At 46.8% G+C, this 15083-nt stretch overlaps 2 protein-coding genes across 2 annotated transcripts in view; both read left to right on the forward strand.

The window, feature by feature from the left end:
• LOC129334110 (protein PET117 homolog, mitochondrial) lies at positions 1 to 2228 on the forward strand. Its single transcript, XM_054986063.1, has 2 exons — positions 1 to 127; positions 2044 to 2228. The coding sequence occupies exons 1-2, from the start codon at positions 32 to 34 to the stop codon at positions 2188 to 2190; spliced, it is 243 nt and encodes an 80-aa protein (XP_054842038.1). The 5' UTR covers positions 1 to 31; the 3' UTR covers positions 2191 to 2228.
• Positions 2206 to 15083, forward strand: part of KAT14 (lysine acetyltransferase 14) — a 26833-nt gene continuing 13955 nt past the window's right edge. Inside the window, exons 1-5 of the mRNA XM_054986060.1 lie at positions 2206 to 2563; positions 7944 to 8062; positions 10152 to 10273; positions 13724 to 13905; positions 14430 to 14846. Of these exons, the coding sequence (XP_054842035.1) occupies positions 2308 to 2563; positions 7944 to 8062; positions 10152 to 10273; positions 13724 to 13905; positions 14430 to 14846 (1096 nt within the window). The 5' untranslated portion in view covers positions 2206 to 2307. The remainder of the gene's footprint in view (positions 2564 to 7943; positions 8063 to 10151; positions 10274 to 13723; positions 13906 to 14429; positions 14847 to 15083) is intronic.

Here is a 15083-nt window from a genome sequence, read left to right on the forward strand (position 1 = left end):
GGGCGCATGCGCGCGGGACGCGGCCGGCGCCATGTCCGCGGCCTCCAAGGTGGTGCTGGGCGCGTCGCTGCTGCTGGCGGCCGGGACTGTGGCCGGAGTCCACGCCCAGCAGCGCCGCCTCCGGCAGGCAAGTGGGGCCGCCGCCGCCGCCGCCCGGAGCGGGGCTTGCGCGCGCGCCGGCGGGGCTGAAGGGCGCCCCCCCTCCCCGGCAGGCGGGTGTGGAGAGGCCGCGGGGGGAGGGGCGGCAGGTGCGGAGGGGGCCTGGCCGGGGGGGGGGGCTCCGGGGCCTGCTGCGGAGGGGGTCTGAGGGGCCCGCGGGAGGCTCCCCGCCGGAGTGCCGTTGCCGGCCCCGGCGCCCCTCGCGCCCGCCCCTGTGGTCCGGGGGCCGGATTTAGAGGGGCCCCGGGCGGGACGGGGCTGTTGGGGGCCGACGGCTCTCCCGGGGGCGGTGACTGGCGGCAGCTCGGCCTGCCTCCCCGCTGCTGCGGCTGCAGCCCCTTGCCCGGAGCGCCCTTTGCGGCTCCGGCAACCCCACTGGCTCGCCCGGGTAGAAAGACCCCAGAGAGCCCCCGGCCCTGAATCGGCACCTCGCTGTCGGGGGGCTGCCCAAGTCCGAACCCCGCGGCGTCCCCCCTTCCCGTTTGGCGGCCGTTCAAGTGGGCCGGCGGCGCAGGGACAAGTGAGCGCGAAAGAGAAGATGCCCGGGCAGTTCTCAGCCCTGATTTTCTGTTCTTCCACAAAAGGAATGTTAGGCGGGAGCTGGAAGAGGCGGAGAATCAGAAAAAAAGGAGCCGAGACGGAAGGCGCCTGCCTTAAGAGGACGGGGCGCACCTTTGCCTTCCGGCTTCTTTTGATCTCTCAGGTGCTGGCCCCGCTCTTTGTGCGTGTGCGTGTGCGTGTGCAAGAGTTGTTCCTTAGCGTGCGTTTCCATTTTGATCTGAAACCTCATTCTACGCCCCTGTGTTTTGTATACTTGGTTCTTATATTTAGGCTTCTTTTTTATTATGTCTGGCTTTAACTCCTGATCTTTTGTTCTTGTACGGACTGAGGCAGTAATTCTTGGATGAGGGTTCTTCTTCTTTTTGGCATATGCAGGAAAATGGGGAGGTTTGTTTTATGCTTGATAGTGTTGAGTCAATGAAACACCTCCTGTAGTCAGGAGAACATATAAACCGTTATTACTTTAGAGTGCAGATATTTGTTGGCTTTGAATGTCACCTATGGCTCTTCTGAACACAGTTCTGCAATGTGGCTGGCACCTGCCCCCTATTCCTGGAGAGTGAGTACAGCCTTGCCTTCTCTGGCGCTTGTGATTGGCAAGTGGTTGCCACCTTGAAACAGCTTGGCTGCAGGGAGTGGAGGATGAATTAGGCGTGAGCCTTCCTGAGCTGGGGTCCTCAAGCTAGAGATGGAAGGAAAGGACCTGCCCTCTCCAACAGCCACCCCCACCCCGTTCTCAAGCTTCTGACCTCTCCTGGCACCTGGGCAGCAGCCGTACGGACAGAGAAGAGGGAGTGTAACCACCACCGTCACGGCAGCCACTCAGGAAAAGGGCGAGCTGCCTGCAATGGTGAGATGATGGGAGACTTGACAGTCTCGCTCTCTCACCCGAGCTGCTGTGCCTCATGCTGAGGAGAGCAAGAGAAAGGCAGACAGGGAAGTCCTTCCCCTCACCCGAAGTGTGCAAGAGCTAGCTAAGATTCAGCAGTAGTGGGGGGAGACACAGCCCTACGTGACCAAAAGTACTCTGTCAATTAGAAAGGTTATGCCTGTAGATCTTATAGTATGCCTGTGTTTGTGATTCTGCACAGTGCATATAATAGTGGTGGCTCTTTCAGTTGCTGGTGTTTCCAGATGTGGCTCTCTGCAAGTCAAAGAGCAAATACCTTTGGTTCAGAGGAATTGCTGGAGAGAATTGTTGTGCTGTTTGGCTTCTCTATAAGTTTTACTTTCAGGTTTCCTTTCCTTCATCAGTGCCTTTGCACCTTCTTCTGTTTTTCATTGTAGAATATTAATAAACCCAATGCAATCATTCTCTTTCAGAGGCTACATGAAGGAGTGGTCAGAGACCTTGAGAGACAGAATCGTAAAAAAGAAAACCTTCGCCTTTTGGAGGAACAGATTGCTTTGACGAAACAACTGGAAATGGAAAGAAAGAAAATGCGGTTGGCAAAAGGATCCCAGCAGTGAAACCAAAGGATCAGTATTTCCCTTTGCACTTAATTCTACTGGATGTCCTCTTGATGCTGCTTTAAATATTGGAAGAGCTGGACCCTGGCACGCCAGGAAGAGTCCCGCCAGGACACAATGGATAGTAGTGTGTATGTGGGCGAGATGATGAGTTGTCATGATGACGAAGCTACCAGAACCTCAACTTCGGAAGGGCTGGAAGAAGGGGAGGTGGAAGGAGAGACGCTCCTGATCGTGGAATCTGAAGACCAAGCATCAGTGGATTTGTCTCATGACCAGAGCGGGGACTCCTTGAATAGTGATGAAGGAGACACATCTTGGATAGAGGAGATGTCCTACCACTGTGAAAAATGCCAGAAATGGATCCCTGCAAGTAAGACTCCCTTCGATGTCTTGCTTTCTTTATCATTACGGCCTTTGTTCTTGGCTTTCCCCACCCCCGTCCCCCAGTGCATGCTTGATATTTCTCTGCAAATCGAACTGTGGCGCTAGAATTCAGCTTGCTGCATACATAGCCTAATAGCCTAATTTTAGGCCAGTTCAGTCAAACTTGATTTTTCCTCATTGGATTTCTTGACTCGGATTCCAAAAATACTGCATTTAAGGTGATATGAAAGTTGTTAGGAAGGCTCATTTAAATGTTCAAAACACTGTCTGATGTTGTGGTTGTCAAGGGACAAAATGCGTGTGTGAATCTCTCTGCCAGTCGAGTATTAGGATATGTTCTGTAATGCAAACAACATCCATTAGAGGTGTCTGCCTAGGTAGAATGAACAAACCCAGTTTTAATTCAGAATGTATTTAATTTATTTACATTATTTATAGTCCACCTTTCTCACTGAGACTCAAGTGTGAGTTAGTACAGTCAGTTTCAAGGGCATTCCAATAAACATTGTTATATAAATGTGAATTTGCAAGATTTAAAAGCAGCAGAAATCCAATACAAAGTTGAAGAAATGCTGAAATAGAGCATAAGCAATTCTAAAACCGACATATTAAACAACATAAAACTACTTGGTAGGATCATACTTAAAGCAACAGATAGTACATAGTGGCACATAGGAGTGAATTCTGTGGTCCCTATCCAGGGCTTTTTTTTCTGGGAAAAGAGGTGGTGGAACTCAAGACCGCACAATGGCGTCACTTTGGGGCAGCTGGAACAAGGGGGAGGGGAGTTTTTTAAAGTTTAAATTGCCCTCGGTGAAAATGGTCACATGTCTGGTGGCCCCGCCCCCTGCTCTCCAGACAGAGGGGAGTTTAGATTACCCTCCGCGCCACTTGGTGGCGCAGAGGGCAGTCCAAACTCCCCTCTGGCTGGAGATCAGGGGGCGGGGCCACCGGACATGTGACCATTTTTAAGAGGTGCCGGAATACAGTTCCACCACATTCCCGCTGAAAAAAAGCCCTGTCCCTATCTCTTTATTGATGCATCACTGTGAGACCACTTCCTTACAGTACAGCCCTCCTATCTGCACAATTCAGATAGAATAATTCAGTTTTGCTTAGTTTCTGGAAGACCAGGAGAGAGAGAGCTTTCCTGACCTCTTTCCACAAGGTGGGTAACAAAGATAACAGCCACTTAAACTGTAGAAAAATATGAACAACTTTAGAAAAGCTATTAAAAGCAGGTCCTAACAAAGAGCATCCTTTAACAGACCGCTGCCCCACAAGTCCTGCCACACTGCAAGAGTCTTCCAGGGCCTCCCAAGGCTCTCCCTCAAAGATGTCTTGCAACCCTTGTGAATCTACAAGGAAGTCAGAACCTTCTGAGTTCTTCTGGAAAACATCCACAGGGCCAAGGTGGCTTCAGAAGAAGCTGCCGTATGGGCAGCAAGGGAATGCACCCCTGCAGGGTGGAGGTGGCCAGTAGGTGTTGATGTGCTGACTAAAGTTGCTACATGGAGACAGACGGTCCTTCAAATATGTGAAAGATCATTATTGTGCATTGGACAATTTGTCTTGTTTGTTAAAGGGAGAAAATTGCCAACATAACTTTTTAACTTCTGTACATTTGTGACGTCAGACTATATGGTAGAAGCCACTGGCCGGACAGCTGGCTGCATGTGGCCTTCTAAGCTGCTCTGTGTGCACACATGTGCAGAGGCTTAGTCGATTCTTTTCCTTCCCACGGCCGTCCTCTTGCTCTGTTGGATGGTACGTTCTAGTGGCGCTGGGGAGCCTGCAAAGTCCCATTGGAACGTGGCTACTCTGTTCAACCACACCAGGTTTCTGGTGCTTTATGGGCCCTGATGCAGCTGCACTTTGGAGTTCCTGGTCGTTATTCTCCTTCCCTTCTCCACAACACAGAGGCAAACAATGGCATCTGGTTCCTTCCAAACAGATGCTGTGCCTCAGAGTGGTTTTGATCTTGGGATATAAATAGCAACTCCAAAGGGGTGTGTGTGAGTGGGTGTGTGTGTGTTCTTGTATGCAGAAGTATGTATATGTGGAAGTAAATGATGGTGAAATTTATAAGAATTATTCCCAATTACATAGATTTTGCATCCAGATCTCCTAAAACAGGGTCTCCCAACCACGAGTTTTTAGAAAGTGGGTGGGGTCAGCAAGGTTTCCAGTTGGCCTTTGGAGACCTGGAGGCTGTGCAGATTAAAAGAATATTGCTTCATTGGTAGCTGCCACCAGAGTGTTGGTTTTATTCTCTCTTCTCATTATTTCCCAATGAATTTTTTGAAGTTCTTCCTCTTGACCCCTGCACTTGAGTTTCCTCTGTAAGTGTGTGTGGTTTCACCTCCCGTAGTGGCCGTTTTGTAGTTGTGCCCCCATCCCGCATCGGAATTCAAAAGGTACCCACAAACTCAGACTCTTGCCCTAGGATAATCAAATAAACAGAGAAGCCGCTAGAGATGGACAGGTTTTGCTGATTTCAAAACTGTAAAGTTAAAATATATGCTATGCTTATTTTCTTATCAAACCTTAACTTATTTTACTGCTTTAACAATATAAAAAGCACAGTTTTAATCTAATTAGTATATAGACTCATCGGAAAAGGCTTATGAAACATGGTGGTAAAAAATTTACATAAATTGAATCCGGAATGTAAAAAACTAGAATTATTGGAAACCTCTAAAATTAAAAAAAAATGGCAAATTGGCATATCTAAAACAAAAATTCATAGTTAAAAATCCAAACTCTGTGAAATTGCTAAAACATAGAGTCGAAATGGAAATGATTAAAAATCCCCAAGCAAAATCTTTTAACTACATCTAAAGATATAGCCCAATCATTCTATGATTTTTATAACAACAACAACATTCGATTTATACACTGCCCTTCAGGATGACTTAACACCCACTCAGAGAGGTTTACGAAGTATGTCATTATTATCCCCACAACAAAACACCCTGTGAGGTGGGTGGGGCTGAGAGAGCTCTGAGAGAGCTGTGGCTGGCCCAAGGTGGAGGGGTGGGGAGTCAAACCCGGCTCTCCAGATTAGAGTCCTGCCTATCTTAACCACGACAGCAAACACCGCCAGTAAACAATTTTCTTTTTTGGAATGAGTGAAATGATTCTTAAGACAAGGTTTTTCCTCACTCAGAATGTACAGCAGAAAAGAAAAAAGTCTGAAGGTTGGTTCATTTTTACCAGTGGAGTTAAAAAACGCAACTTTTTTCTTTTGGAGTTAATGAACAGTGAGCACGTAGTCAATGGGCAGATGACTGATCAGAACTCATTTAAAAAAAAATAATTTTAACTTAGTGAAAACACCTGTGTGTTCAAAAAGCTCTGTTCCAGTATGGTTGGGCATTGGGAGGGGATACAGGTAGGAATGTGCATTAAATTTTTTTTAAAAATTTGGATTCAGGTATTGGGAAATCATTTGGAACAAACCTCAAGAAAGACAAAAGGGAATCTGGGATAACCCTTTTTTTGAGAGATACCTGACATATATGGGACAAACTTAGACACTTGTTAGCACCCAGTACCTCTCCTGTAATGACATTCTTAGGACTGAAAAGGTTTATACCAGGTGACAACTCAGATACCTTTAAAATCTGGAGAAATACAGGCATTTATAGATTTTGTGGCGTATATAGTAAAAAGCAAATGTGTTCAAAAGCTTATCTAGAGACAAAATAAAAGGTAGAATTTCCTTGGTTTCAATATCAACAAATCTGGGATCAGGTCAGTGCTGGGCAGGAGAACCTTCCCCCGCCCGGCACCAACCCGATCTGAGCCGTTTCGTCCCGGATCCAGGCTGAAATGGGCCCAAAATGGCCATTTTGGGCCCGTTTCGGGTTGGTGCTGGGTGAGGGAAGCCTCCCCTGCCCGGCACCAACCCGGTCCCGGTCGTGGGTCAGTGCCAGGCTGGCTCCGACCCGATCCAGGCTGTTTTGTCCCTGATCTGGGCCTGAAAGCCCCCAAATGGCCACTTTGGGGCCATTTTCTGCTGGGATTGGGGCCGTAACAGCTGGGATTGGGTTGGGGCGGGTTGGGGGAAGCCTTCCCCTCCTGGCACTGACTAGTCCTGGCTATTTCAGCCCTGATCCGGGCAGTTTGGTGTAGTGGTTAAGAGTGCGGGACTCTAATCTGGAAAGCAGGGTTTGATTCCCCACCCCTCCGCTTGAAGCCAGCTGGGTGACCTTGGGCTAGTCACAGCTCTCTCAGAGCTCTCTCAGCCCCACCCACCTCACAGGGTGTTTCGTTGTGGGGATAATAATGGCATGCTTTGTAAACCACTCTTAGTGGGCTTAAGTTGTCCTGAAGGGCAATATATAAATCGAATGTTATTATTATTCCCGCTGGGATCGGGGCTGGAACGGCCGGGATTGGGTTGGTGGGGGACCCCTCCCCTGCCCAACACTGACTTGATCTGGGCCGTTTTGGGCCCGATCCAGGCCAAAACGTGCCCAAAATGGCCATTTTGGGCCTGTTTTGGCCTGGATTGGAGCCAAAAGGGCCCGGATTGGGCCACTGCCAGGTGGGGGAACACACTCCCGTCTGGCAGCAGCCAAATCTCGGCCATTTAGGTCCGATCAAGAGGTGCGGCATATGCTAATGAGTTATGCTAATGAGTTCCTGCAGCTCTTTTTCTACGAAATGACCCCAGTCGAAAATACTGAACTTTTCAAATATGTGTTATACATGTTAACATTTATTTTGGACAAAATTATTCAAACAATTAAACAATCAATGTATGCTTGAAAATTAGTTGTATATGTGTACAGATACAGAGAAATTATTCCTGTTTGTTGTAGATTATCTTATAAAAATCTTCATAATCCACATTTTTTTGTGAGTAAAACCTTAATTTAAAAAGCTTTTTTCAAAAGAGAAATATGTCATACGTAGTGGTTTTTTTACCACTCCCCCAAATTCCTAATTTTGCCATTGGAAAACACTAAGAAAAAATACTTGGAAATTTTTTCCCTTTCCTCCTGACTTTTCTCTTGGTCTTTTTCCTGGGTCATTAGACCTCTAGACATCACTGAGGACAAGGAACATGATACGGAAATCATGAACATGCCCTGCGTATCCCAGTGGCTCCTTAAATATGTTTTGAATTTTCAGTGAGCGTCCCCTCCATTAAGGAGTAAATATATTATATTGTAAGAATAATCTCCTGATGCTCTGTAATTGAAATCTTAAAATGAAAATCGTTTCAGTTCTGAGGCACAAATGTGCTTGTTAATCTTCAAGGAAAGGAGATTGAAATGTGCTCTCATCATAGTGTGATATTCACCAGTTTTTCTATAAAAAGCCCAGTGCTTTATGATTTTGCTTGTTTGTTGCAGGTCAGGTGAGAGAACCAATTAGTTACCTCAAGGGCGATAACTTTTTCCGGTTTACTTGCTCTGATTGCTCAGAAGATGGGAAGGAACAGTTTGAACGGTTGAGGCTGACATGGCAGCAAGTAAGCGGCAGAATATCAAATGTTTTTGATATAATGGCAAGCTTCTAAAGTACAACTCTTTTAAAATTTCATTTATACCCCACCTTTCTCCCCAGCGAGGACCCGAAGCAGCTTATATCGTTCTCCTCTCCAGCATTTTATCCTCACAACCCCCCTGTGAGGTAGGTCAGGCTGTGAGAGCATATGAGCTTCTCTGGCAGAGCGGGGATTGAGCCTGGGTGTCTCGGATCCTAATCCAGCATGCTAACCACTGTGTCACACTGGCTGCCGCACTCTTGCTGGAATACGACCTTACTGATGGCAGAGAGTTTGATCAGTTTGGTGTAGTGGTTGTGAGCGCGGGACTCTAATCTGGAGAGCCGGGTTTGATTCCCCTCTCCTCCGCCTGAAGCCGGCTGGGGGACCTTGGGCCAGTCACAGTTCTCTGGAGCTCTCTCAGCCCCACCCACCTCACAGGGAGTTTGTTGTGGGGATAATAATAACATACTTTGTAAACCGCTCTGAGTGGACAATTAAGTTGTCCTGAAGGGCGGTATATAAATCAAATATTATTATATATATTTATATGCTTATATATAAATATGTAAATAAATATATAGGACATCTGTAACTTGTATGCAGGTATAAGATGACTACCCCTATTTTTAATGGCATGCTATGAAAACTAGTCTTGCGTTTGACTAAATACCATATCTGCTCACCTTGGCGCAGCTGCAGGGAATGGTGAGGCTGGTGAAGTGCAGTGCCCAGATGTGCCCTGAAGGCCTTCATTATGTCAAAGGAGAGGTGTGTGTGTGGAGTAAAAAGGGTGGAAGCGTATTCCCCCAGGTCCTGGCTGGGCGGGCGTTGCAGGTGTGCAAGTCCTGCGATTCCCCGTCAGACTCGGGGAGGGCTTGGGCTGTGGCTGTGTGGGAGCAGATAAGCCAAGGGCCTGTGTGTCTGTGCTGAAGAAGGGCAGGGCTCATTTCGAGGGGGGACGCACAGGAATGCAGTTCTGGCAGTTCCCCAAAGAGGTCTCATGACAGGTGGCCCCGCCCACCTGGCTCAGCCATTTTGAGCCCATTTCGGCCTGGGTTGGGGGCCAGAACAGACCAGATCAGGCCTCTGACGGGTGGTGGATCACTCTCCTGCTCAGCAGCAGCCCGATCCTGACCATTTTGGGCTCCTTTTCGGACATTTTCAGCCCCCTTTTGCCATTTTGGGCCCAATTTCTGCTCTGAATGGCCAGGACTGGGTCCAAAACAGCCAGGATAGGTGATGTCAGGGGGTGTGGCATATGCAAATCAGTTATGCTAATGACACACTTGATGGCAAGGGGCGTGGCATAGGCTGATGAGTTATGTTAATGAGTTATGCTAATGAGTTCCTCCAGCTCTTTTTCTACGAAATGACCCCTGAAGAAGGGTCAAAGGTCGCCTGACATATTAATGAAATATAGCTCAGCTATTAACAGCTCGCTGCTACTGGGAAGTATCGATTGTATCAATGGGTATGCTGGATTCATCACTGTTTCTTTAATGCAGCTACAGCCCCAGGGCTGTTTCCACTGCTCTGAGTGGGAGCCATTGAGAAATGGGTCAGTGTGCTTCTCAGCCACACCTGTGTGTCCTTCTCTTTCTTTAGGTTCTATTGTTCTGTTACCACTTACCCGATTTACCTTACATAATCTTTAAACTCCAAGTGCTTAGAAATTGTGACACAGTTTCCTTCCTCTTGTTTTCTTTGTTTTTGGATGTACCATCATTTCGGTTATGACTTACTGCACGTTTACATTGGTTATGCTTATCTAAAATAACAACATTCTCCCTCCAGAACAATATGCAGCTCAGCCCTATATGCCTATTAATCAGAAATAGTCCCCTGTGCTTACTTCCAAGTAGGCATAAAATTGTAGATGAAGCAATGCTGAAAATTGTATCTAGAGATACTGATTTATCTTGAGTAAATTTCAGAATATTATAAACTACAATACAAAATATTAGATATTTTCTGTAAATAAAATATGTTGTTAACAGAGACTAGCATTTTTCCAGAAGAAATGAGATTCTTAGATACTACATGTGAATGAAATGTCCCTTTCTAAATCCAGATTGTCATGTTGGCAATGTACAATCTATGCCTGGAAGGAACTGGCCGCCAAGGTTACTTCAGGTGGAAGGAAGACATCTGTGCTTTCATTGAGAAACACTGGACTTTTCTACTAGGAAACAGGTAACATTATGTTGTCTTAAAAACCAAATATGAGTAGAATGTATAAACCCCTCCTTTTTTTTCATTCTGACTGAAGAGGAAAAGAGAACCAGTGTGTGTAGTTAATAAAGTACTGAGTTCAAATTCTTTGCTTGCCCCTAGAACTCACAAAGTTGCTACCCTGTGCTTTAGAGGTGTGCAGTTTGGTATTCCTATACCAAATACATGCCTGAATAATACCTTGCTGATAACTGTTCGGCATACCTCAATCAACCTAGTTATATTCAGGTATACCGACTACTGGATTCTTGAATAAATGCAAATTATTCAGATTCATCTGGAAATTGCCACGCCAGCATTTTAAAGCTGGCTTGCTTCTCTCTTCTGTTCTTTCCGGGGCTTTTCCCCCCAGACAGCAGGAGGAAGGGGGAATGAGGCAGGAGGAGTGAGTGACCGATCACGGGGTGGAGGGTTTGGGTTAGGGATTCTTTGATGGGAGAGCTTTTTTCAGATTCTCGCAAGAACATGAAAGGAGGCCTGGCTTAGAGCAGACTCCATTTTGAGAGCGATTTCTGGAGTGTGCTCTGGTCTTATCCTTTGGCTTCTTTGGGAGTCTGCATTTTGGATTTACCAGTGTCTTACAACAACAACAACATTCGATTGATATACTGCCCTTCAGGACAACTTAACACCCACTCAGAGCAGTTTACAAAGTATGCTATTATTGGTTGTTGTGGGTTTTCCGGGCTGTATTGCCGTGGTCTTGGCATTGTAGTTCCTGACGTATGCTATTATTATTCCCACAACAAAATGCCCTGTGAGGTGGGTGGGGCTGAGAGAGCTCTAAGAGAGCCCTGACTAGCCCAAGGTCACCCAGCTGGCTTCAAGGGGAGGAGTGGGGAATCAAGCCCGGCTCTCCAGATTAGAGTCCCACCACTCTTAACCACTACACCAAACTGGCTCTTTTGTGTCTGCAATTTGGATTGCTGCTGCCGCCTACCTGGAGGATGACCTGATGAACTTCCCCCTGGTTTGAGAGTCATAGACTTGTTTCCCCCTCACCCTGTTTTTGGAGGGGAGATGTGTTGGCCTGGTGTTGGGTTGAGGAGGGGGTAGGCTAAGATTGTGCCAATGGGCAAACTTCCTTAATTTTCTTTTCAAAGTTTATTTAATAATTGCTTTTGCTTTTTTGGTTTAAAGAGTTGCTGGTGGCTGTTCATTGCTAATATTAAGAGTTCCTGTCCTTGGGTGGGAGTGGGGGGTGGTTTTATCCTTTGTCGGTTTAAAAAATTACCACTTGCTGTCCATTGTTAATATGTTAAAAAGTTGCTTGATATTCTTTGGGGGAGCAACTGGTTACACGTAATAAGCCTTGAGAGTTGTAGTTCTTCACTGCAATTCTTTATTTTGGTCTCTTGGGTTGTTCTAAATTGTTGTTGCCAGGTAAACTTTTCATAAGGTTTTAAACTTAGGTGAGGTGTAGGCCTTGCTAAAAAACATAAATTATTGTTCAGTTTAGGGACTAACAGTTTTTTCCTCTAAAGAAGATTCTGTGGGTATTAAGAACAGTTCGGGTGTCGCTGTCAAATACGTAAATAAGCCCCATGGCAAATAAACAAACGGGGCTGCTCACCTTGCTTTGGGTCTCTTGCTTCAGTGAAGCCAGGCCAGGTGGTTTAGAAAAATTGTGTCTATAGCCATAGGCCAGCCTGTGCTAGTCTTCGGGTTTCCAGAAGGGAGTTGCTTGATTCTTGAAGAGGAATTAAGCTTCTTGGTGGTGTAGTTAGAATAATAACATACAGTAAATAATGCTTTTTAATAAGAGATCATATTTCCATGTTCAGGTTAGCCCCACAACAATTGCCCAGCTTTTAGAGCAGGTAGTCAGAGTAGCTTTAAACACTTTGTTTAAAGCCAGGTATTGAAAAACAGGACATTTGGAGGTGCTGAGAAAAAAATGTGATGGATTCGTGCTGTGTTAGTGAGTGTAGTGCAGTTCAGCTAGGCCTAGTCTGAAAATACCAGTACTACTAGAGCAGACAAATGAGCCATCGGAGTCCAGCGGGCACCTGGGTGAAGCAGAAAAGTAGCAGGGTGGAGGGAAGGGGGCGCTGCAGCTCCCCCCCCCCCGCTTGCGCAAAGGAGGCCTGTTCTGGTGCGGCCGCTTGCCCCCAGCCCAGCCTCTGGCTTGGTTGGTGACAGCAAGAGGCCGTGCAGGAGTGCTGCCCCGATGGGGGCCTGAGGCAGGAGCCGGCACTGGGCAGGGGTCTGCTGCTGAGGCTCCCCCCCTCAGCTCTTGAGATCCAGCAGTGGAAAGAGAAGCAGCACAAGGTGTCCTTTGGGGTGGTCTTGGTGGGCACGAGTTTGCCAGTCCTCAGGCTCACCGCAGGGACCCAGAAGATGCTGGAGGAGAAGTCCACCCCTGACCCAGAAGCCAGCCTTTCAGGGAGACGATAGAGAACCAGATCAGAACCAGATCCAAACAATGCCCCTTTTTTTTACACACCCTACTCTGTTTAAGTCAGAATCTCTTACAAGACTATCAAAAGAATAAAACTAGGTAATTCCCCACTATATTGAGCTCCTTGGGGGAAGAGAGGAATACAAGCACGGCCTGTTTTTGGAGCCACCGTCCACCTTTACTGGGAAGGGTGGGGGAGAAAACCTTTTAAATTAATACAATAAAAAGGAGAATGAATCATTGGCATGGAGAAGTAAAAGGCTGCTGTTGTTAGGGATAAAATTATGATAAGGATTATAGGAAGGACAGTTCTTTTCTCTCTGAGTCTTTCCCAGGACTTGCTATATACAGGTCCTTTCTCTGTTATTGCAGTAATGTGAGATTACCAAAACTTTTCTTAAAGTTGTGTCTGTGTACATAAGGGTAGAATCAGAATGTTTGCGTATTTATACAAGTGAAACATCAGTACATATGCTTATGGGAGACAGAACCCTACAAACAACTGGAATATTTTTGTGTGGACTTTTTGGTTGCCATTTGATAGATCTGCTTCATTATCAACTTCCTACATAGCTGGTTCATTTCTGTGTCCTTTGTGTGCTGTGGGTTAGCCCTGCGTTTCTCCCTTAATGCGCCTTATACTGGGAAGCTGTTAATCTCTGCAGTCAATTGGGTCCAAAATAAATGATCATTTATTTCAAATGTTGTTCTTGTTATACCTGGCCTAGGGTCTGCTAGTGAATCCGGGGCCGCTATCCAGTATCTATCTAAAGATTTTGAGAGCCCAGGATGAAATAACCTGTATATTTTGGCTCTGGGTAATTGCAGAAATGGTATTCTATCGCACAACGATTTTGTTCATTTCAATAACATTTTCATAGGGGCGTCTTTTTCCGTTTGGATTTTTCACCATAGGCAACCGTTGTTTTAAGCATGCTCAGACAGTGGGCTCTGCCTGTCTCCTGCCCACAGCTCTCCTTCAGAGACCTCTTTTCCTTCCCTGGCTTTAGAAAGAAGACGTCTACTTGGTGGAGCACCGTTGCTGGTTGCCTTTCAGTGGGGAGCCCTCGTTTTTTTCGCTCTGGAGCACAAGAGTTTGGAGAACCTGGCTGGTGGAAACTTGTCCACAATAGACCACCCACGTTGAAGCCTGAAGGAGAGAAGCTGTCTGCATCTGCCCTAAAAACGAAATGTAAATGCTCTGTAAATTGCATGCAGGCTTGCCCAAAGTGGCTTCGTGTAAGATAATGAGATAAGCCTGATCTTGATGTTTTGAGTTGTGTGTGTTAGTCTGGATTGAGGGAGAGCCAGAGGTTGCGCTCCTTTGTATTATTTACTTGGTGGCTTTCTTTCAGATGTAGAAATGGGTGAGGAATGAGCCATAATGCAAACAACCCCGTGTTTTTCACGTTTGCTCATGAAATTTCTGGTTGGGGAAGAAGGGTTCTACCCTGTTATTCTTTGCCTGCCCCCCTGTCCCCCCCCCCCCGCTTCTTTTCAGCTCAGTCTTTCCCCCAGCTCATCTCCTCACATTCTCAGCCCTTCCAGTTCTCAGTTTCTTCTTTACCTCTGCAAGGGTTGCAGTTCAGAATTTATGGTAAGAACAACCATTGCCTCTGGCTTTGTGATGGATTCCTTGCATAGAAATAAATGCTTCCTTTGCCTTGGAAACAGGGTTTTAAGCTTAAATTCCAACTCAGTATTTGTTCTTGGCAGGTTCAAAACTGTCTTTAGATCCGATCATTACAGTGGAGGGCCTGAGAAAGCGAGCGAGTCGCAATCCTGTTGAATCAGCAATGGAGCTGAAGGAGAAGAGATCTCGCACGCAGGAGGCCAAGGACATCAGAAGGGCCCAGAAAGAGGCTGCTGGCTTCCTGGACAGGAGCACATCTTCCACGCCAGTCAAGTTCATCAATCGCGGCCGGCGCCAGGACATGGTCCTTGAGAAGGGGGAGGTGGTTGACTTCTCCTCTCTGAGCTCCTCTGACCGAACTCCTTTGACCAGCCCGTCGCCCTCTCCCTCCCTGGATTTCTCTGCTCCTGGGACCCCAGCCTCCCACTCGGCTACACCAAGCCTACTCTCAGAAGCAGACCTTATTCCAGACGTGATGCCGCCTCAGGCCCTCTTCCATGGTAAATTCTGCCTTCCGGTTTCCTGATAAGCGAATAGACCCAAGAAACACAACCGCTGCTTTGGTCACAGTAGTATTTCTGGGAGCGTTTAATATCGGGGGTCTGTAACAAAACATTGTGGATTGTGGAGTCAGTTGTCTCCACAGTTCTCCAAGACAGCCGTCCATGTTACTACCCCACCCATGTAACCGAACCTGTAGGTTCCCCCAACAGGCACCCTTCAGTGGAACTCTTCCC

This window comes from Eublepharis macularius, chromosome 7 (genome assembly GCF_028583425.1).
Source record: "Eublepharis macularius isolate TG4126 chromosome 7, MPM_Emac_v1.0, whole genome shotgun sequence".
NCBI lineage: Eukaryota > Metazoa > Chordata > Lepidosauria > Squamata > Eublepharidae > Eublepharis > Eublepharis macularius.